General features: G+C 43.9%; 1 protein-coding gene across 5 annotated transcripts in view; it reads right to left on the bottom strand.

Moving 5' to 3' along the window:
- ADARB1 (adenosine deaminase RNA specific B1) overlaps positions 1–24,634 on the bottom strand; it is a 66,755-nt gene that overhangs the window by 7,137 nt on the left and 34,984 nt on the right. For all 5 annotated transcript variants that reach the window (XM_051623003.1, XM_051623005.1, XM_051623004.1 and 2 more), the window contains 6 exons: positions 20,595–21,526; positions 13,766–13,880; positions 10,980–11,148; positions 10,337–10,485; positions 9,567–9,735; positions 2,059–2,240 (listed from right to left, as the gene is read on the bottom strand). In XM_051623003.1, coding sequence (XP_051478963.1) covers positions 2,059–2,240; positions 9,567–9,735; positions 10,337–10,485; positions 10,980–11,148; positions 13,766–13,880; positions 20,595–21,526 — 1,716 coding nt within the window. The remainder of the gene's footprint in view (positions 1–2,058; positions 2,241–9,566; positions 9,736–10,336; positions 10,486–10,979; positions 11,149–13,765; positions 13,881–20,594; positions 21,527–24,634) is intronic.

The raw sequence follows: 24,634 nt of genomic DNA, 5'->3' as shown, positions 1-24,634 counted from the left end.
CCAACATAATGGTGTCCCCCATCCCACAGCTGAAAACGAGCTACTTTGATCTGCATGTTCACACTTCACTCGCTGGGAAAAGGAGGTGTAAGTAAAAAACCTCCTATGAGAAAGGAAAGATGATGAAAAGACAAATTTCGGCAGTAGATAACAAAAAATTTTAAGTCCCACTTTGACTTAATGCAATCGTCCCTGCAGACATAAAAGTTGTTTTATGAGAGGAAAAAAACAAAACACTTTGTACAGTACTGTCTCAGCTACACAGGTGAGACAGTGGGGAAAGGCAGGTATCTCTCTTTTTGCTCATCCCTCTGGCAGAAAGGAGTCGCAACCACACAGCTGTGTGTGGTACCAGGAGGAACAAGGATCTGGGGACAGATGTCTCTGCAGTGCTTATTCCAGGTCAGAATAAGCTGTAAAATGTGTGAGCCAAAGAGCAGGCAGGTGCCCCAGTAGACCCAACAGCACGGGTCAGAAGACTAGGCTTTGAAGGCTGAACCAGTAGAAGAAAATCCATCAACACAATTCTCCACCCCACCTCCCAGCCAAGCTTTTTGAGACATGTATTTTCATGGAAACTCAACAGCTGAGGACATTTCTAAGTCCTCTCTACTGCTCAGTGAGTCCTGTTTTAACAGCTGGTGCTATTTCATGGCAAACAATGATATCAACATGACAGAAAGATGATTTTTGGGAAGACAAGGTATGGTATGTGTTGTGAAAAGGGTAACAAAAACTCCTCCCACTCCATCCCAAACCTGCTGTCTTGAAGAATTGGTAAGAACTCCCCACAGTCAGGCAGAAACAGCCCATACATCAGCAGCTGTGCCTATACAACAATTCAGTATTGCTACTGCGAGTGTTGTAACTGTTACTTACTTGCTAATATAAGGACAGATGTGTTACTTAACATTTTAGTATGTCCTAGTTCAGGGAATCCTTATTAATTACCTTTCTTATCTAAAGAAATGCTGCTTGTTCAATATGCTCTTTTCCCCACTCCCTCCCTAAATATATTTTAAAAATTCATGTCAAACTTTAAACGTTATTTAAAATACTGAGCTGCTTTTCCCCCTCCTCGGAAATAGACACATGCCAAAAGCCAAGCTCTGCCAAACAAAGCACACAGTGAGAGGGAGGATGAGATTCCAGTTTCAAAGCCTTCACATCCTTACTGCAACTACCAGTTTTTGAATTTAAGACCCTTCAGGACTTTTCTTTGCAAGTTGTGGCTCACTGGGAGGTCACGACCTGTTAATTCAAAAGCTGCCATTCCTCTGAGCCTGCCAGTGCCTCGGGTCAGCACGAAGCCAAAGAGCAGCACTTCCATGTCCAGCAACAGCTGCAAAGGACAACCACTAACTACACTGGCTGGGGCTTGCCATGGTGCTGTCTGCCAGAGGTATTTGATACTCTATTAAAATTATTCCCCAAGGATGTGCCATGGGACCTGAATGCAGCATTTGTGCATTAACCTACTCAGTGGAAATCCAAGTATTATGATTATTGGGTCATGCAAACAAGTTGGGTGCCATGAAAATTGAAGCTAATGCTGCATCCAACAGATTGATGACAAAAAGAAATACAAGCCATGCCAGGTGAGATGTTCTCTCCATCTGTTTTTAGTTGGTTATTGGTCTAGAAATTATGAACCACATGTGTCTACCTTGGCATACTGATTAGTGACGTGGCCATTCAACAAATATCTGCAATGGCAAGAGAAGGGACAGTGAGACAGGCTATTTCACAGGTGGGAAGAGGTTTCACTAAGCCAGGGCCTTGAACTTGCCTCACACATTGCTAGGGCACACTTCAGACAGCAATTACGTGTAACCACTTCCAAAGGTTCAGTTCTTTCCACCTTTTAACTCACAAAGGGCCCTTCCTATGGTATTTCTGATCAAGTATCTATATTAGGTTTAGACCATAACTTCTCTGTTGTAACCAGAAAGCAGTTTACTCACAGTACATAATTTGCAAGGTTTTGAGAACTGCAAAATCACATTGCTACTGGAACAAGCTTCGTTACCGGCACCGCCTTCTCCATTAGATACTTGCCACTAAGTAAAGGTCTGTTGAGTGTATAAAGAGGTGGTAGATCTTCTATCTCTGCTATCCTCTGGTATACGGCTCTGGATAGATGATCCCCATGATATAAACTCCCCAAGATGATGCTAGAGAAGTAAATTGGCTCCACAAAGAGGCTAAGTAAGGCTCCTTGAATACCCAATACGTTCCACCTAAGAGGGAGGGAAAAACAAAACAAAACAAAACAAAAAAAAAACACTTTCTTTTTAATGGAACAAGTAACATCTGCCAGACATAACAGCAGTCAATCACAACGGACCAGACTTTCAACCCTTCCTCTGGACTAGCACATGACCACTGTAGCATAGCTGTGACACCTGCCAGAAGTTCAGAAAGCAGTTTATGGGATGCCCAACAAAACCCTGAGTAAGATGACCTATAGCATCAGGTCTACTGTCAGCATCCACTTCAGGAGTGGACTCCATAACTCTGCTTCCCCACTAACATGTCTGGTGATGCCTTTTCCAGCATTCTAATATGCCAGGGATAGGCAGGATCATTCATTCAGAGAAAGGCCAACTGGGGGATCTTCAGTCAGAAACAGCAGCTGACGCCTCCAAAAGACACCCAGCAGCAGGCAGACCATCCTTCTCAGGAGGCAAGGATTGTGTCTGCAAGACCTCAGCACCTCATCACCCTAAGGGAAAGCTTGTCCTTGACACCCCAGCCAAACTGCCACCTCCAGCTGCCAGAAAGGACATATGCAGTTGCTAGCAGTACCCACAGGCAGGGAGAAAACCAAAGCTGAAAACATGCAAAGAGTGCATTTGTTCTTTGCTCACTTGAGCTGCTTCACAGACTCCAACCATAGATCCCTGTCTGCACCACTGGGACCTACACTAGATCAGGCCCAGTGGCAGGGATACAGCACACAGAGGAGCAAATACTTGAGTTTTTTTGTAGATTTGATCTAGTTCTGGCTCTCAATTTGTATGTAACAATCATACAAAGTACTTTTTAAAACCTCAAAGTCTCCTGCAGAGCATTTTCACTGTCCTTGTCCATGAGGGATACTCACAAACAGCTTGGCACTCTTAAAACAGTGCAGCTTGTGCTGGGCCAGCAGGGCTTCACATTACCATCAGTTCAGGCTAGAAGCTTCACTACTGCCAAAACTGAACTACACATTGGCTACAAGACTTGCAGAATGTTTTAAAAAAACAAGAACAAAAGTTGCAATCCAAGGAAACAATTTCTTTGCATATCTTTACTGAGGGTGAAAATGGAGGCAATGTGCATTAGCTTACTCACCTGTTATTAAAAAAGCCTGCCCTAATGAATGTCTAAAAATACTGTGCTAATAAAAAATCAGGCACATTTTAGATTGAACAAGGGAATATTTTGTATAACACTGAAAGTGCCATCAGGAACCAAACAGCAAGATATCAAGTGAAAGTTACTGCTTGCCAGGGCCAAGATGCTTTTCTAAGGACCTTACCATGAATTCTGTAAGCACCAAGGTATTTCAAGTGCCAAATGAATCATAATAGTATTTTCTTGTCATTTGCAGTATTGCCTGCACCAAGCACAGAGAAGCCTATGGACTGCCACAGATAACATGGAAGAAATCACTGGAAATAATTCAAGACTAAACACTAGAAACTGGGGCCTTACAATTGTATCTGAAGTTTGCAGATGAGCAAACCAAGCTTCCTTCAGTGAGGCACATCACATTTTACTTTCCATGAACAGCGCTTTAGTGACAGATGGACATTTCTAAAAAGGTCAAAGTATTCCTTTGGCAAGCCCTAGCTCCCTAAAAACAACCTCTGACAGACCCTTTTCCTTGCTTCAGCCTTCAGTACTGCCAGAGCTTGTGTTTTGCTATTGCCTCCCACACTCGGTGACCTTCTCCAGCACAGAAAATGAAAGCTGAAGTTTGTCTGGATGAACTTCTTTGGATTAAAAAAGTGTGGACACCTGAACAAGCTTCTGCCAGGTGAACTCTATGAGCTGGTATGACAAAAGCTGCCCTGGGACTGCCCACATGCCTGCTGCTCTGCTGGCATCATGTTTACCACCCACTGTGGTACGTGCTCCTGAGCACTGGTTCAGAGCAGCTGGCTTGCTGCAAGGACAAGGTTTGCAGAAACCATTCATAGAACCAAAGCCTCAGGCTCTTTGTATTGATTAGGCAGGGTTGGATGGTGGTTAGGTTGATAAAACTAGCTTTATATTTCAATGGTTGTAAAAAAGCACGTCTACTTAGCCATAGAGAAGTAAACTTGTTCCAGAAACTGGCAGTAACACAGAGACAAATGTGAAACCCAAAGTTCTGCAGATTCTAACAGAGTCAAAGGAAAGATTGCACCAAAACCTTCTGCTTGTTCCTTTTTTATACTGTACTTTATTCTGTCAAACAGTAATTTCTCACTTCCATTGGCACATACACTAAAAATAACCTCCATAGCTATAAGTTGAGAAGAAGTGACACCAGCACCACGCACCAGCTTTCGAAAGGCCACGGGCACTGCCTCCTGAGATGGTCAAACTGCCTCACCCTTCCAGTTCACAAGCACAGCTTGCTGGAATGCATGCCAAAAAATGCTGTCCACCTAGGGCCAACTTTACTGAAACCACAATTTCTTTTGAAGTCACTGTGCCAAATTCTGCATTTCACTACAAAACATGAGGTGTAGAGCAGAAAAAGCACAACTTACTAAAGAAAACTTTAATCAAGTCAGTGCTGCCTTTCCAGTGAAACAATTAAGCAAAGGATTTTATTCTTCAGATTTAAAATAGTATCAGGAAAGAACTAAGTTACTGAAGCAACTTAAACCTAGCTTACAAAGCCAAACCTCCCAAGGTTCAGATGCAGTTTGTAATAGAAAGGAACCTTCCCACACTGCAGCTGATTGGAGACAGACCCTGGCTGCAGCACAGGACTTATTCAGGAGAATGTGATGGCTCCAGAAAGCAGTAATGGAAGACAACTCTCCATCACTAATTCAGTAGTTTATATCATGCCCTGGCCATGGGCTCCCACACCAAATGACCTGATCTCAGGACCTGTCTTACTGGGCGGGTCAAACAGCACAGTGGGACCATGCTGTGTCTTCTCTCAGGAAGCAGGAAAAGCAGGAAAATAGCACCACGTTTGCAACAGAGACAAGCACTGCAGCAGGAGTGGAAGCAGAAGGCAGGAATACTGCCTCATGGCCATACTGAAATGCCTAAAGTAATGGTGTGTAGACAAGGGATCTGCAAAGGGAAGGGCCACCTCAGCAGGCAGGGAGACACCCTCCAGTGTAAAACTTCTCACTGGAAGCAGAGACACCTTCCTTAGCTAAGCATAAAAATAATGCCTCTTATGACAGTACTTTATGTATTCTGAGCCGTTTGTTTTTAAGTTAATACATGACTTTTACAACCTTTATAAAAGCTCCAAAATAAAGCTGACATTTAAAGTATAAGCTCCGAATTGCTATAAAGCTTGAGCCACATGGCTTAGGTCCAGACTGCCAGCACTGCAGACAGGTGCCTTGACTTGAGCTGGGGCTCTAGATCTCAGTACAGTTAATGGTGATTTACTCAGCAGCCAAGTACCACCACGGCTGTTGGGCTGAGCAGCTCTCCATCAGGAGATGGATTGGCCAGCCAATGCCAGGGAAGCTGGGGCACCTGCTGCAGATGGGGACACCTGCAGCATGTTCCACAGCGTGCAACACACTTCCAGCTTCCACTCTGCAGTTCTGCAAGTGATGCACAGCACAAGGAAAAGCAGCCTGGGCTGATCTCAGAAAGTTCAAAGGCGTGTCTACTCATCCTGAACTGGCTTTCTGCTTCTGAGCTGCCTTTTGGGAGGCAGAAGACCATTTGGAGTCACCAAGCCACTTGGTTCACTCTCTACCAGGAGATCGTTAAGGTGATGTTTAAGACCTACCATGTTTGATGAGGCAATATGATTTCTAAAGCTCCTCTAAAAAACAATTAGAAAAGCACTTACACCTGAGAAGGGAAACAAAAGCTGCAAACCAAAGCCACTACTCTCCTTTCACCTCAGGCAGGCCTGTCAACACACCACAATGGCCCTGCCCACCACATTGGCACCTGGATTAGGAAGTTCAGGGTTCCCACCACTACACATATGAGCTACTGCTGCTTCTCTGGGACAAGGAAAAGGAAATTACAACTTTATCTGACTATCTGGCCACTGAGCAGCTCTGAACAGTTAAAAAACATAAGAAAGATGACAGTGAAAAGATGCTGTGATCTGCTGCTGCTTTCAAGTGTGAAGCTGCACCCCAGCGTTTCCCCAGAGCCAAGTCTGGCTGAAGAGGACTCTGCCTCTCACCATCTTGATCCTTCTCAGTCTGCTAATGTCATTTCTTGCACAGCTCTCCCTGAAGTCAGATCAGTGACATGATCCAACTTTTTTTAAAAACAAAACACAAAACCCTGGCCTTGTATTTTGAAGAGGCAGTTTCTCTAGCCAGGTTTACAGCACAGCTGCACAAACCACTGCTGAGGGGCAGGGAGATGCAGCACCTGGGCATGGCTGCTGGGAGCCTCCTACAACACTCTCTCCATCAGAGAACACAGCACTGAAAGCACACTCCTAACTCCAGCTGAATGCTAGCTGGCTTTTAGAAAAGAAACAGGCACTGGACTAATGATGCTTTTTCCTGCAGAGTCACCACTCTGCTGAGCAAAGTGATGCAGGATGGAGCAAACTGTGTGAGGAGCAATTAATTATACCTGGTTTGACCAATACTTAACATGTGTCCTTTTAGTAACCTCTTCTTATTTCTCTCTAAACTCCTCATTATGTCATATATTCATATATTCACTGTTTGCTATGAGGAAGAAATAATGCATCCTTACACACTGCTCTCTTATTTGCTATCAGGCGTGTTATTTTGAGAAATTTCCATCTGTTGTACCAGCAGATCATCTTTTTTTTAATCAAGTCTTTTTCTTATATAAAAATTCTGCTTTCCATTGAGTATTTTTGTTTACTACGAAAATTCAGCCATCTTAAAAATTTCAGGTGCAAATCAAGGACTACTTCAATTCAGAAACACTTCTGTTTCCCAGAGAGTACAGCTTGGGGTGCCTCATATCCCCACGCTACTCTGCAGCCCACACTTAGCTACAGTGAGACCAAAATACCAAACCTGCCCTGTCCCCTGCCTCCTTCACAAAGTACTCTTGTGCTCAAGTGCCCAGAAAAATGTCCTTCAAACCACTGCATCTCTCTGCTTTTACAGACTAGACCCCAACAAGGGCCTCTGCAGATCTTGCACACAAACTGTGTTCACACCAAGGATACTCTCTGTGCAATGTGCTCCCCTTTGGTCTTACAGATGAGCACCACACTGGGGAATGTTTCCTGAGAAGTAACTATCTCAAGCCAAAAACTTAAAATGAATGTGGGCAGAAAAAGACACCAAAAGGAGAATGAGAAAACCAGACACCATACAGTACCATGGAACAAGGTCAGGATCCATTTAAAGCAGCTGCATGTATCTTCACATCCCAGAGCAGTGAACCTGGTCACAGAAACCAGCCTGACATCACACTGCAGTGTGCTGCCAGCATGAACACACTCTGGTAATCCTGTCCTACTACTTTTGACCCAAATGGGATTTCATCCATGGCCTTCCCATGCTTCTCACTATTTTTTTCTGGATCGTTCCACCCAGGAGGGTGCTAAGAGCTCAGGGGGCTGGAAGTACCAGCTTGGATTATACATCTAATCCACACAGATGAGGCTGCTCAGATACAAGGAGTTTTCCTGCTGGTGCATCCTGCACCCCAAATTTATCTACAACTTTTCCAGGCTGGGGCTGTGAACCTTTAGGAAAGCTGTAGTGGAAACTGACAGGGCTCAGGCACACTGGAGGACTGACTGTTGGACACTACAGAGCAATGCATTCCTTCAAAGGTCAATGGACAACACACGGTCAGAAGTGTCAGGGAAATGTAAAAATAAAAAAGAAAAAAAAAAAGAATATGAAAATTTGGGCCTCCTTACCCGTCATACAGTCTTTGTTCTGTGTCAAGGGTTTCTATTTGCTTCCTTCACTGGCACAAACAAAATTATTCCCATTAGCCACCAGGGGAGGTGACAGCTAGCTACGCAAGCGAGAGATGGAGTCTGTTCTGCATCACACAAAATCAACAAAACAGTCAAATCTGTTCTAGCTCAGCAACTGTCTTCATTCTTTTTATTTGCACTAACAGCAACGATGATGTGACAAAAGAAGTCAAATCAATGTGGCACCATTACTGTGTCAGGCAGCTGGGGAAAGTCCCTAGCGTGACCCTGGGGAATGTTTGGTGAATTTCATTGAAAATACCATAAAAGAAACTGAAATGTCATTTTTGTAGAATTATCTTTCAACAACCCCACTGTCCTAACTTCGAAAGGCCCTGTCCATTTGTTAGGTGGATTTAGACTAAAGGAAAATGTCCTTCTTCAGTAGAGATGCTGATGGACTGAGACAAGACTAGAGGAAAAAAGCAATTCCATAACCTTCCTCCTGTGCTTTTGATTTGGCACATGCAGTTTACAAGAACAGTTCCAACTTCATACACTTCATGAATTTTGAATCAGATCAACTGTGACTCAATAAGACAGAAGAGCTCTCTCCATAGAAAAGTTCACTACAATATCATCAACTGAAAAACCTGGTATTTCTCATCTTCTTGCAGAACACAGAGGCTGCCAACACACAGACTCATTTCCAAAAACTATGTTGCAACCCTCCCATACTTGTGATCATTTTTTTGTGGGTAATCATTTGTCCATTGATGATTTTGAAAGAAAACTTTCAATCTTTGTCAAAAAGGACAATAAATAAGTAACTGGATAAAACAAAAGTGCTAGTATTGGAAACAAGATATTTAATTACAGTAAAAGTTTAAAATTAATATAATTTTAAAGTTAAAAATTAGAAGTGCCCATCAATTAAGATTTTAACTAGGACACTTCTTCCTTGTATAAAATAATAGAAATCTCAATCTATCCATGGGACATGTATGTATCTTGATACTATAGAATCAGAGACTGGTTTGGGTTGGAAGGGACCTTTAGAGATACCCAAACCTTCTGCATGGGCAGGGTCACCTTCCACTAGGTCACATTGCTCAAAGCCCTGTCCAACCTGGCCTTGAACATTTCCAATGATGGGGCAAGGATGTAACAGCAAAGGCAGTTATCCAAATATAACTAAGGTATTATATTTATTGCACTGTTTTGCTACTGTTATACTACTTTAGGGAGAGAAAAAAAAAAAAAAAGGCATTTCTAATGATGGGTAATGATTTCACTTTGCCTCTGAAGCCAGCAGAAGGTCTGACACCAATTGCAGGCAAAGAATCAGAACTTTATCTCTGGAGTTCCAGCCCCCCCCCACTATGTCTGAGCAATGAAGCAAGCCAATCAATGACCTACACCTTCTTTGCAGGTATCATGCAACCCTTTCTTGTTCAGTGATAAGCAGCAGTCAGAAACGAATCATATGATAGCTCACCTTGCTATCTTGTCACTGCAGGACATGGTGAGCAGCCTTTCTCCCTGCAGGACACCATCCCAGGTCTGGATGGTGGTAGTGGAGCGCACAGGGATGGTCCCTTCCCCAGATTCTATCTTGGTCCGCAGTTGTCCTCTGGCTTTGCGGTTTGGATGCCTGTCCCCTTGGTCTAAATGACAAAAACACCTTTCAATCAGCTGAGAAACATTCTCCCCCTGTTTAACAGACAGCATTACAGCACAACAGTCAATTAAAGGTATTTGCCTGCATAACTGCTGGCTTGCACAAGAATTTCTACTGCTCCTGGCAAATTAGCTACAGCATCAGACATCTCTCTCAAACAGTCTTCTAACCCACACTTGCCATTAAACCAAGCTTCCCAGAGAGGAGCAGGGGGCAGCAGGGAGCTCTTCAGTTCTGCTCTGCAAGTCACAGTGTTAGAATGGGGTTAGTGGACAGATGGGAAGGGGCAGGCAGACAACCCCTGTCAACGGATGGAAGCAGCGCAACGGCTGGGTTAGTTCTGCACAAACACTTGCTGACTCACTGGCTGATCTTGGCTAGCTTTCAGCCTCTTCCAGACCACTTGGTGGATCAGTCTATACTTAACTTCTACCACACAGGAACAACAGCTCAGATTTTTTGTTTTTTTGGAGTGATCTTTGTCTAACACACATCTACGCTAAAAGGAGAGAAGACACCTGGATATTAACTGTGCCATGCTCAAGTAACATCTCATCTCTCTTGCTCGAGTAGGCCTGCTGTCATACCCTCCTGTGCTGCTTCGTGTGGTGAGAAGATCCGTGCGTCGCCACAAGGAGATGTGCTGATATAGAGATGAAACTGCACATTCTCCTTCAGCTTAAACCCGCCTCGCTCTGACTTGATAAAAATGGATTTTTGTTGTTCTTCTTTATTGCTGAAACAGAGGATAAAACTAGAGTCAAAACTGGCATTGACACATTACTAACCATAAGCTGGTCATCTTAATAGGCATTAAAAACAAACAACAGATCTCTGGAAATTTTCTAGTATAAATCTAACATTGTTACAAATAACAAAATTAAAAGGCTACCCAAAAAGAAACAGAGAGCCCTGAAAAAACCCCAGCGAGCTTTCAGGCACTTATCAGCAAATGAAACATCACCACCCTTTAGCCCATTTTGATGTACAGTGTTTACAGTTTACAAAATCACCCCAAATTATTTTTCTGTCCTCCCCTCTGGTGACTGACCCCCCCAGCTGAATCCATGCTTGTTAAGTCAAACTTCAGGGCAAAGACCCTGAGCTCTGAAACACCCCCATGCAACAGGACGAACGCTTCACATAGAAATCATTACGACAGATATTTTACACAGACACCTTTTCAGCTCCATGTGGTCAACTCATCTTCCTTTTCTCCCTCCAGCTTACCTGAGATAAAGCTCAAGTTGTGTGTACAGAAATTTAAGCAGGCACCGGCGAGATACAATTTCCGCGTGACAGTCGTTTAGCGCGAGGCCACGATCGCTCATGTATTCACCATTGATGCATTTGGTTCCTGTAGAAACACTTATCACCAGGGCATCTTTCACGTCTGTACCTGCAAAACAAAATTTCAGGAAGAAGATGGAATTAAAATCACAAATCACCTAGCAAATCATCTCCCTGCAGAACCCAAACAAGGTGGGGGTTTTCTTATTTGTTTGTTTCTTTTTAAAGACTTTTTTTTCCTCCTGACACTTTCGTTAAAGCAAAAGCTCCACTCGGCCATACCCTGGCCAGGACAGTCTAATGGTTCTTGTGGGTTCTTCCTGCTGGAGCTCAGACAAGTTAGAAACTGAAAACCTGCAGGGAAAAGTTGCTGCTTCAGAAGGAATTATGAAAGCCTGAGCTCCAAGGACGGTGCTGTTTTCCCAAGCCCCAGGCAGCCAGCTGGCTTCCAGCACGTACCCTTTGGCCACCTAGGCAGACATGCACAGGGAATTTAGAAACCTGGAAGGTACTGATGTATTGAAACAGCAGCATATTATGGAAGGGTATTAAGTCAACAACTAGAAAGGCAAGACTAGGGAGTAAAGAAGTTTTAATGCTCAAACCACTGTGACGCTCATCAGCAGTAGAGAGCTTCTGGAAATGTAGTTCCTGCAGTTAAGCAACTTTGTACACAAGAATTAAAAGTATTTTGGGTGTTTTCTATACAGAGAACTGCCTTCATCACGCAAAAAAAAAATCCAGTCAGTTGCATGAAGAATATGGAAAGACAGGTCAAAATGTTACATCCCTCTAGCAAAACAGCAGCAAAAATGGTCCCAAGAAGACACACTAATTCCTCTGAAGCTCTTGAGGCCTCACCAGCAGAAGCAGAGAGCAGCCAAGCCCTGCCCAGTGCCTTCTGCTGTCTCACTCCCCTCTCACAGAATGGTTTCTGCAGTATGGAAAAGCAGAAAAAAACACTTTAAATGCACCACAAGCACCTAGAGTTGAGGATCCTCCCATAACCACCCATCTGCGTGACGGCAGTGCTGATACATAAGGGGTGTAGACAGGGAATTGGTAACAGTAGTTAACCAGGTGATTGAGACCTGGCTGTTAGAGCTCTCACTCCTGATGGAATATCTGGCCTTAATAAAAATGAACATGAGCCCAGCTGCCCACTGCTGCCCGTGGGGCTGGGGGAGAAGCCCATGGAGGAGAAGCAGGGAGCTGCTTCACTCTACAGCACAAGGCTGTGCAATGGGGTCATCTAATTCCAAGGGTTCCCCAGACACATCCACACAAATATGGTTTCTAGTTCTGTGTAAAGGTAGATTTTTAGTTAATCAAAATGTATTCACATGTTAATTCTTAACTCTTTGACCACACAGCTCTTCTGGGAGCTACAGCCACAGGACTGTAACTACAGTAAAAACTTGCTAAATATCACAAAATACATGAAATAAAAACTACAGCATGTTCCTCACACAGCTTTGCATTTGGGGCTAAAATGGTGTTAGTACTACACCGTTTTGGTTGTCACTGAGCAGTGCTTGAGAGCCATCAAAGCTTTCTCTCCAGACATCCCAAAAGCCAGTGTGCTGGGGGTGCACAAGAGACTGGGAGGGGACCCAGCTGGGGCAGCTGAGCCACAGTGACCAAAGGACATCCCACACCGTAAGTGCTGTGCTCAGCAGTAAGAGCTCAAGAGCTCAGGGAAGAAAGAGCAGCATGGATCTCCCCATGCCCCAGGAGAGGGCAGAGTGGGAGCTTGGGTGTTTGACTGCTGGCCAGAGTCAGCCCACCATGGATGTCTTGTGATGGAGTTTGGGCCACATTGTCCCTTTGTCACATTCCTCTGTCCCTAGAGCATGCCAGTTATCATCTGTCCTTAGCAGCACCTTCAGATCTCTCTGCTCAGTGCAGGTCTCTACAAACAGCCTCACAGGGGGAAAGGGCTGGTGCTGCCCAGATCACCAAGGGAAGGCTGTACCTTTCTAACCAATACCTGTCTGAGGTGTGCAACCAATGGCAGGCCCAAAATGAATGTCCCACCAACAGTTCAGGTGGGTTGAAGACCAAGATAAACCTTAGCCTGAGGGAAATTCAGCAGCAGTGTGGTCACAGATCAGCTTAGGGCAGAACTTCCCCACTTTGGGTGAGCTGGCAGAGCACGGATCTTGTGCCAGCAGTCAGGGAACCACGACATGATCACTGCTTGTGCCTGCACAGCTGTGTCAGCTGCCAAAGCATAACCTGCTTTCCTCAGGTAGTTCTCCTAAAATGACTGAGGCACAAAGCACTAAGAATAAAATACAGCAGGAATAACTCAACAAAGTGCAAAACCTTAAAAACGTGGAAAGCCAGTACAATTTTAGCTAATATGCCAAAACCCAAGAATGCCATGTGGGCGACCGAGGCGGGGAAATCTATTTTAGATTTACTTTCCAAAAGTTGCACGATTCATTTTTAAAGGCACATGGGTTTTGTAGACCAGAAGTTCTCTCTGATGGCTCAGTCAGGCAGAAGACAGGAATGCTGTGGAAAAAGAGGTATTTGCAGGTCTAATTTTCCCATAACTATCTTTAGCCAAGAATAATTGCTAGATTTAGTGCACCTTGAAGATTCAACAGTAAAAATGTATTTCAATACTGGTTTCATCTGGGGGAAAAAATACATTTTCTAGAATGGAAACAGAGCTCTTGTATTTCAGGAGTTAAAACACTACTACTTTTTTTCTTTACCTGTTGTCATGACAATTCCAGCAAGGACTTTTCTACGTGCATGTGGAGATGTGAAATTTTCTGTCAAATCACTGAATTTATCTACAACCAAGCGTGCAACAGCATCAGCTAAAACCTGCAGGATCACACAGAAAATCACATTAGAAAATTAAACACATACTTAAAAAAATCACAGCAGCATTAGGTTATAAAGACTTGCACATCTAAATGATTTGACAGAATAAATTAAACAAGTGGACCTTGAGGCACCAACAGTAGGTTAAAGAGGTGGCTGGGTCCAACTTTCAGGCATATTGAACACTTACAGCTCTGTATGGGTGGAAGCAGAGTGCTGTGAGCTCCAGCTCCATTCACACGGGGTCAGCACAAGCCAAGCACCCAAGTACCTAATGCTCACAATCGTTATGAACATTTGAAGCCTGGCAGAACAACTGGAGAGACAGATAAATCTGTGCTTTCATACTCAAACCTCAAAACACATCATTTCAGTTATCTTCAACAATGGGCTTGACAAGAAGATTAAGTGCAGAAAACAGGCTCCTCCAACCAAAATGTAAACCTTTATAATATTCAAATTCACTATCTAGCTATGACATAAATAAGAACAGATCTGTTTTCCACACTGGTTGCAGATTTTGCATTTCTGACTTTTACAAGATGTATACAAATTTAGGAATAGAAAATGTCAGTGTATAACCCAGACGAAGCCATCTCAAAATTAGGAAGGACTTAATCTCTTTCAGCTCCAGGAAAACCTGAACAGCAACAGTTGCAGGCCTGTTGTATCTTGCCAGCAGGGCTAGCAAGTAATGTCAGACTGTAGGGGGTTAAATTATAAGATTAAGGACAACTTCCAAATACCAGCCCTGCTCTTGTTGACCATGGTTCAGTTCAACCCTGCAGCTAATCCAGCCTGCTGTTTTTAAGGCAGTTGGAACCATAACAGTTAAAAGAGATGAGTCAAGATCAAATTCTTGAATTTTCACCTGAAAAGAAATTGAAAATCAGAGAAATCTGTGCAACAGCATCACTAGCACAGCTGGTTGGTCCAGAGGGAGCAGCTGAGAGAGGCAAGTTACACACTAGACAGCACAATAAGTGGTCCCAAGGCTGGTAGGGGAGATGGGGCAGCCCATCCCCACCAGGAGCAGCAGGAGAGGAGGAGAGGGCAGCTGGGGAGTGAGCTCAGGTCCCTTCTACCTCAAAGTGCCAGGCATAAGGAACCTGATCCAATTACCTGTTTCAGCATCCAGCAGTATCCGAGATGTTCTAGGGTAACCACCTAGCCTACACATTGATACAAGAGAAGGACACAGGTCCTTCAATACCTGCCAGCACCATGCAGATGTCTTGGATACCCAACAGCTTCCAATGTGGTGCTAAATTCACATGTAAGCAACTACATTTAGTCCAAAAGATGCTCATGGCTGAGAGCTTAGAAACTGTCTTTGGGCTCAAAGTAATGGAAGATCACCACTCTGACCCCTCCAGAGGGGTCCAGACAAATCACCAGTGCTGATGGGCACCATAGGCAGAGCTTGGGGCACCCACTTGAAACCCTACAAACTCTTGAACACCATCAGTTCCAAAACCAGACTGCCAGGGTTGAAAGAAAAGAAAGAAAAGGTAGGGTTTGAAGACATACAGCCTGATTCTTCACCATTTTCTTAACAATGTGTGTTCATGAAACCAAACAGCCTAGAAAAAACACGGAGGAGCTCTCAATGTTAACTGCCTCCTGGAGAAGCTTTAGTAGCCAGGGAGACAATGCTTAAAAGCTCATGTGTTGTGATTTCAGAGCTTGACAACATTCTTCAGACTCTGACTGGAGACAGCGACCAACGGTCAGTGGTGACTGGGGCCACATCTGCACCAAGTCTGGGTCCACGTTTTGCAATTCCACAATTTATAGAGTCAGAAGACACTGCAAATACAAATTTTCTTGATGCATTTGATTGGACTGCACTCAGAAACTCTTATCAACAAGTTGAGAAATTTTTCAGGAGCACAGTTTTGCCCAGAAGCTACAAACATGTGTGGTCAGGCCCTGATTTTCAAAGAGGGTCTTTTTGCTGCTGGCCCCGAAACTGTAACAATTTGTGCTCCCACAGCACCATGACCACACAGCACAAAATATGCATTTAATTGTACTGGTACTTACTTCATGCAGGAAGCTGAACTTGAAGGTTAAATACACAAAAGAAAAAAAGAGCAACAGTTTTCTTGTCACCCTGCTTTTAGAAATGGAAAATTAATACATAAAAGGTTTAAAGTATTGACCCCCCTGCAGCCACATGGGTGGGTCACCATAGGAAGGAGAAGCAGAGTTTCCAGTGTTCCAGCCCTCCCCCACTGCACAGTTATGGACACTGCTTCCCAGCTGCAGGCTTTATGCTCCCATTTCTGTAATGTGTGGGTTTTTCTGCTCCACCTCACATCACAACACACTGGTCAGGAGAACACAGCTAGCAGCTCACAATCTACCAAGCTGACTGCTGACTTGATGATGGAATATCCTATTGCAGGACTAGTCTTTGAGATGAGGACCACGTCCTTGCTGTCCTCATCTCAAAACCAAGGACTTGAAGCTCTCTCTACATCAAGCCCAGGCCACTGAGCAGCCTGGGTAGGGAACTTCTCATTCTGACTCTGCTCCCTTTCATATACATAAATATTAATTGGAACAGAAATTGAACTCATATCTCACCTTCCCAGTGAGTGCCCTAACATCTGGCACATGGTTTCTCTAGTCCTGCACCCACATTAAATCATTATTCAAAGTTGGGTAATTCAAAAAAGGAAAGACCTAAAATAGCTGACAGCTTGCTCACTGAGGCACGTGAGCTCAAAGCTATTTCAGGTGCTTTGTTCTTCTCTGATGAAATGACAGTGAATTCACTTCTTTTCTACACATAGAGGCAGATTTTGCAGCAATGTTGTAGCAGAACCCCCCTGATCACTCATGTTTTTAAAATATTCTGAAGCTGATGAAGCTCACGTCTGCCTGGATCTGAAGGAAGACCATGGCAGATCATAGATCACCTGAGATGAAGGCTGGTGAAGACCCACACAGCAAGACCAAAGGCAGGGGGAGCAGGGGCACAGCATGGGCTGACAGCACCCAGCTCTCTCTGGGAAACTCACCCAGGACCTCCCAGGCTTTTGTGCTCTCCTTGTATCTCTATTGATCTTTCTTAAGCACAAATTTTGTCCCTCACCTTTATGTCTTCCTGCCTTCACAGCTGAGGGCTTAAGTGAATTTTCACATGGTGATGAACAGTGGCAGTGCCCACAGTGGGTAAAATCAAGGTCCCTTATCTCTCCCCTGACAGTGACCAGCACATACAATTCAGAGAAGGTGGAAACATCTACACTAATAAAACAACAATTTTCTAGTGCTCCAAATATTCCAGTGCTCCAAATTTTCTTGCATTTATTTAAAGGCACTGCTCCCTGGCAGTAGGGTCTCTCTCTGCTTATGCAAATGTACATTTTACATTTCTGACAATTCCACAGCAATTATCCCAACATACTACTCATTAATTCCCACAAACACATTCAGTGTTATCATTTTGCTAGGTGTGAATCTGTTACATTCTTGCTCTCCTTTATACCCCAAGCAGTATATTGCAATAAACTGCCCAGAGCTCTTCAGGACATCTGCAGAACAACACCTTCCATTTTAACACACTTGCTGCCAAGGTGAGCCAAGCACAAGGGCTGATTCTTTCAGCAGGTACATATTGAGTGACCTGGTCACTTTCCCAGTAAAGATTTTGCTCCCTGCAGGCAACGTTGCTTCGTCCCTCACCAAAGGCCAAGCTGTGTGCAGACAGCTAAGCCTTGCTCCGCAGTGACTGGTTTTACACGTCTAAAACGATGGGATCAGCACCTCAACAACCCACTCTACAGACCTTAAGATTATACCCGCGCCCATTTCAGAAGCTGATTTCTGATATCAACTGCTCTTCTGTTCTATTTGAGAGCTTCCATGTGTGTTTCCACATTTAATTTTCTCTGGAGTGCCTGCAGCTCTCGGGAGGTGTGGGAACACAGACGTGCAGCTCAGCCAAGGCTCAGCACCACCACTGGAGCAAGGACCACCACAAATTAACACACCAGCTACAGAAAAACCTGTAAAAAACCTGCCACCCCGGCAGTCAATACCAACATCTTTAAGTATCTAAAGGGGCTACAGGAGAGCTGGGGAGGGAGTTTTTACAAAGGTTTGTAGCAAGAGGACAAGGGGTAATGGATTGAAACTGGAAGAGGGGAGATTTAGGTGAGCCATGAGGAAGAAATTATTTAGTGTGAGGGTGGGGAGACCCTGGCCCAGGTTGCCCAGAGAAGCTGTGGCTGCCCCATCCCTGGCAGTGTTGAAGGGCAGGTTGGATGGGGCTTGGAGCAGCCTGGGCTGGTGGGAGGTGTCCCTGCCCGTGGCAGGGGGGTTGGATCTAGATGATCCTGAAGGTCCATTCCCACCCAAACCAGTCTGTGACTCTATGATATGATCTTCATCAGCACAACTATGCTGTACTTTTATTATTTCCACTAAGGATTCTGTATTTGGATTTTTCCTCCCCTTGCATCTTTCTAGCTTCCATTTTTTTCCCAACCTGATCAGCATTTCATTTGGTTGTAACAAATCCTGTCCTCATTTACATCATTCCTGTATTCTCCAATGTTTGTGACTTCAGCCACTTTAGGATTATCTCCAAATTCAATACCTTTACACATGCTGAGTAAATACTCTTAAAAAAAAGTAAAACAACTCACAGAGTTAAAAAATAAAAGATAAAGCAGGACCTGAAACCATCATAAATGCTTAAATCCAGTATTAATCATTAAAGGACACCAGACCAAAATCACTGATATGTAACAGACCTTGCTCTAATTCCAGTAACTTGCCAGCTAATTATAATTAGAAGCAGGGTAGAATGCAGCACAGTGAAGTGCAGACAAAACTACAACGTCCTGCTGGCAAACTGATCCAGAACCTCTGAATAAACAACTGACTTGGAATTGGGCCTTCATGAGGCAGCACCAGCAACCTCCTCTTCCCACCCAGTGTATCGGGCATTACTCCTGCAGCCCATGGGGTTCTCCTCCACACCAGAGCAGCTTTTCTTGGTTCACACCTGTACAACAGGTGAAACTCAAGCTAGCACCGAGGTACATTTTGTTGTACACAAGATGTGTATCAAGGTCAGCACAGGAGCACCAGAAAAAAATAAGAATAGTGTTTGCTTTTTTTAAAAAATTTAACATCACAGCCAAATGCCCTGATCATCCCTTATCCCAGGGCAACCACCTGGGACTCAGTCAAAACCTGACAAATGCAAAGAGCTCAAGAAAACCCAGGCCTGGCCAGGGTACCATCCAAGTCTCTCAGACAGAAGGGGCTGTGTAACTGGGCTGCTGCATGGAGAAAGAACTTGACCCTCTTAGAATTGCACCTCTTTCACATCTCACTTTGTGCTCTTCTAACCTCCCCATTCCAGTTCCAATTTTCACCACTTTACTGATTCAAGAACTAATAACACATACATTACCAGCACTGACTACTTTTAAAAGCACAACAGAGAATGAAGTTTGAAATTACTGAATCGAAACTATAACTACCTGAAATAGCATTATCCTAGATATGAAAGTGAAGGAAACATTCATTAATAATGGAATAACTGTGCAACATTAAAAAAGAAAGCACATGGAAAATTCTGAATCATGCATATTGACTGTGCATTTTGAGAAAACAACACAATAGTCACAACTTCTACTTACACTCTTCCGACCTCACATTATTGAATTTCATCTGTAACTGAAATCTAAACCAATGTTTTTGAGATGGAAAAGGTCAATGCCTTGAAATTCTCATAATAAACAGATAGTAAGTTGCAAAAAAAAGTAGCAGGCTAGTATTTGAATTTAGACAGGTATGTAATATCATTAAAGAGACCCAAGAGATGCAGCAGCAAGAGGGCACTCAAACAAGCATTACTGCAGTTTGACTGGGGAGAAACCAAAGCAAGGAAATAAGGGGAAATTTTTCTTCATTAAAAAAATTTTAAAATGCTCCCTTCTAGCTACTTTACATTTCTGGTCTCTGTCAGGTATGTTTGATACTTTCCCTAATTCATTAATTATTTGATTTAAACTATTTCTCATCCAGATTTACTTGCCTAAGTAATTTACGTCTTATTATTAACTAATTAGATCAGAGCTCAATCCTTGAGATGACAGCTGTGGAACCACCCACCTTGGATACATGCACTTGCCAGGGCGTCACTTGCTGAGACCCTGGAACCACGTGGCAACTGTACCAGCCTCACTTAATCTGCCCTTGACTTCCATGATTCAGCTCTGTTAATGCCAACAATCTCAGTAAGCAAAAGAGAGCGATTTTCTTCTCTGCCAAGAACTGCTGCACCAAATAATCATTTTACTTCAAGCATTAATTCTGACTTAAGTCCATCTAAGTCTTGCTGTCCAAGACGAACAAGATGCAGTTCAACCTTCCCTCAGCACCAATGATAAAGCCCTGGGCTTGGTGCTTTCTTACATGACATGATGAAGGATTAAAGCCTCAGCACCAGAGCTTCCTCTCTGCCCAACTGGATACAAGTTCACACGATTTTCAGGAGTGGATAGATCACCTAATACATAGATACATAAAAAATACATGTGTATATATAGAGAGAGAGACATGTATGCACACACACACAGCTACAGAGCAGAACACACAGCAGAAGTGCTGTTTGAGCTGACAAAACAACTTGGCCACACTTAGTCCTTACCCACAGACATCACCAAAACCCAGAGGGCCCCTCACCTGCGGCAAGTGTAACTGGAGCCCCTCACTGGGAATGGGCTGTCGAGACGGGGTCTGGTCCAGCTGCATGTTAAACAAGGACGCCAGGGCCGACTGCGCGGCCCGAGCTTTTGCCAGCTTTTTGTTCCTTCCTGAGCCTTCAAAAGTCTGACCATCCACAGCCACGGCCATGACAAAGTTTTTGGCGTGGCTCTCCCCGCTCTCCGAGAGGAACTCGTACTTCAGCCCGGGCCGCAGCTCGTTGAGGATCATGACGGGGTTCTTCCCGCTGGCGGAGGGGTAGGGCGACGGCGCGGGGAGAGGCGACTGGGAGAGGCTGCTGGCCACGGCCGAGGACGGCAAAGCGTAGTCCCCCCCGGAGCCAAAGGCGCCGTCCCCGTTGGAGCCCAGGTAGAAGGAGGCGTCGGAAGGGACCGGCGTTTCAAACCCGTTGAAAAGGGTGTCGGGGAAGTCCGCCTGGTCGGAGGTGAAGTCCGTGTTGACGGACAGAGTCCTGCCCATCGCCAGGTGGGCTTCTGAGGCATTTGGAAACTGGACAAAAGACCGCAGGGCCTTCTCGGCAGCATGGAGCTTGGCTTTCTTTTTCGTGGGGCCAGACCCCTCGAACACCTGCCCGTTGACTTCGACCGCCATCACGAACATGGGGGCGTGGACGGGCCCCGTCTGGGAGAGGAGTTTGTACTGTAAACCAGGCTTAATCTCATTGAGTTGCATCAGGGCGTTCTTTGGCAGAACGGGGCCGGGCGTTTTCTTCCTCTTCTTCGGGCGGAATTTGGAGTGGCCATTGTTGCCCTCCTCCAGGGGACGCTTCCTGCTGCTGCTGCCACCCCCGTTGGAGAGCGGTGTCCCCTCCCCGGCGCCTTGCCCGCCACCGTCCTTGGCGGGAACGTTGTCCACGTTGCGGTTTTCCTTAACGTCGGTGCTGCTCGAACCTGCGGTGCCCAGAAAGAGTAACTTACAATGCCTTCGTTGCAGGACCTTGTAAATGCAAAATTTATAGATTCCTTTATCTCTCTTTGTAACTGGAGAAGTGATGTGTGCTCACAGGTTACATGTTTTGCAATATGAACAGGGGTAACAACAAAGCAATGCAACCTCGCCGTGACTCAAGAGGTAACACAAGGGTGATTTTCAAACTACACCTTTGATCACATAGCAAAAAAACTCTGGAACAAAACCTTCATTCCTAAGTTGTGTTTGGCCTGAAAAATGCTTTAACCCAGAGACATTAAGTTATAGTAGCATACACCTATAAAACAAAGAAGCACCATCAGAAAAATGCAAATGGATGCTTTGGACCAGCACTAGGAGATGGATATTTAATTCTACTTTATTCTTATTTTAGTCATGTTAGGGTTTTTTTCTTCCTCAGTTATTTTAGTTGTTCAAATTGAGAAATAACAAATAAAATGTGAGCCATGAAAAACTGGGCAGCTCTTTGGTAGGCACCAAAGGTGACTGAAATATATTTCAGTGCTTTTGTTTCTCTCCAGCTATTCCATATTCTCCAAATTCAAGTCTTCTTTACATCTTTTCTAGATGTTTATTTCACTTTACATCAATTTGCTCAGGAACTACAGCTGCCCACTGTGCCAGCACGGCCACAAGGCTGCTCCAGGTACTTCCACAGACTCTTCCATTGAAAAACTTTATCTTCATCATTTGGATCATAGTTTTTAATTCCTTGCAAAGTAAGAAAATTGCTATCACAGAGTTATACACCCAACAATCATGACAAAGATGCTCCCTTAACACTGCAGAACACAAGAAATGTGACAAAAGCTGTGCAGTCACAATCATATTTTTATGAAGAGAAAAAAAAAAAGCCATAGTAATATTATGTCAATTATTTATTTTCTAAAGTAGAAATTTGAGGTAATGACATGTCAGAGGTATATTTAAAGAACTGTATTTGCTATAACTGCAAAGACTTAATTCTTACCCTGATTAAGAAACTAAGGAAAGTGATTATTTGTGCTTTATATTGGCATTTGTGAATGAAAAGGCAAACTTAGTAGGTCAAGTATTCCTAACTTTTCTGTTACAAAACTTCAAAATACCTGTATTACATCTACACTGATACTAACTGGTAAGTTTTAGCTGAGATGAGAGAAAGCAAAGGTGGCTCCTTCACAGCGATGAAGTTTAGCCACGCTTTAAGTCTTCCCTGCTAATCCTCTCCAATGCACACATCACTTCACCCAGGTTACAAAGCTGATGGAATGGTTACTAAATTTTCATTTATAACATCCTCCAGCAAAAGCTCGATAGGTTACTCCTTTCGGCGCTCCAAGAGAGAAAAAGAAAAAGAAAAAAAAGATCAAAAGGAAAAGCCATGACAGGCAGGAACACATTTTGTTACATCACAGCAGCACAACAAAGACTTGTACAGTACTGAACATTACATTCCAGTCAATTAAATCTGGTCCGGAACAGGACACTAAATATTTTGAAGCATTTCATGGATAGAAATCTGCTAAATTTCAGTATCTCTTGCAACATCCGGCCACAACTGTTATTGCCTGGGGAATGTGTGCTATAGGGCCACAGCTGTCAATACAAAGGGTTCATGCATATCCTTTTTATATACGTATTTATATAAGGTGACGAAATCTAAGGACATTTACATCTTTCTTTACAACAGTGAGTTTCTTACTTGAAGCTGTTCTTTCCAGAAATTACATCTCACATAAAACATCACTCTGGAACACTGCCCTTGCTAGCAGCACCAGGACTTTGTTTTCCACCAACATGACTTTTAGGCTAAACAGAAATAATTCAGTTCACATGAATTAATGGCCTCTATTTTTAGGTTTCTTTTCATATGAAGACCACTGCCAGTGCCTGTGGAAAGCACAGGAGGAGCTGAACAGACTTCAGCTGAACATAAAAAAAAAAGAGCAAAGTACTTTTGCATGTAAGTGTGGCAGCAGGAGGAATTCCTTAATCCATCTTATGACACAGGCAGGGGAAATGATGTCCTGACAGGGAGGAGAACTTGTAGGAAGCAAGAAAGAAACTTGCACACTTACCTTGTCTCAAAAAGAAAGAAGGGAAGAAAATTACCCCTTGCCTGAGAGCTACTAGGCTTGTGAGCTTTGGAGACCCTGCACGGTGGAAGAAGCTAGGAGAGAAAGCAAGCAGGGTGCTAGCAGCCTGAGCTGAACCCCAGGACCATGAAAGTAGGCAAGTTTCTACATCATGGAGGTGATCCAAATCCAAGCCTCGCATGCAGTGGAAATGAAAAGACCTTCCACACCAACCAGAAGGACCCAGGTTTGTTTCAAACCACAGAGTCACTGACTGCAAGAAAGAGCAACTGCTTCTCAGGCTGAGGGTGAAGATGTGCATCATGTCCTTTTCTTTAGCCTGTCCTGCCCAGCAGTGCTGAGCTCCCCTAATTACCTTAAAGCTGGAGAAGAGCTGACACACTAGTCAAAAAGTAAGGTTAGCTGTTGCCACCTGTTGAAGTCAGAGAAGCCATCTTGTTTAATCTTGTCCCATGTGCAGACATGGAATAACTCCTCCAGTATTCAAAACCAGCAACATTTTCATTGCTGTAAAGTCTCAGCAGACATGGGCCACCACTCCATGAAGGTCCTAAAAGGCAGCTTAGATAATTTCAGAGTCTACTGGTCTGTTCCAAAAACCAGTATTAAGCCTTGTGATGCCAGCATCACTGTGAAAACAAGGCAGGAAAATGAGAACTGTGGATGTTATAACACTATTAGAAAGTATAAAGCATATCAGCAAGCTAGCAGGAGAAAAAAATTACCATCTCAATTATAAAAAACCCTCTGCATTTGGTAATGGATGCTCTTCATTTTCCTTGTTTTCTTTTTTATTAAACTGTTATATGTTAACATCCTATGTCTTGCCTCAGAAAGGTTACACAGTCTTGGTGAATTTCCTAACATACAAAAAAATCAAGAGGCCTAAAACCAGCTTGACCTTGTATTTTAAACTTTCAAGCCTATGTGTTCTCCAATCTTTAAATAAGCTTTCAAGGAATTAATGTTAGAAAGAGCCCTTTTGAGGCC

The sequence above is a fragment of the Apus apus genome, chromosome 6 (genome assembly GCF_020740795.1).
Source record: "Apus apus isolate bApuApu2 chromosome 6, bApuApu2.pri.cur, whole genome shotgun sequence".
Classification (NCBI taxonomy): Eukaryota; Metazoa; Chordata; class Aves; order Apodiformes; family Apodidae; genus Apus; species Apus apus.
This window is presented reverse-complemented; position numbering and strand designations above follow the sequence as displayed.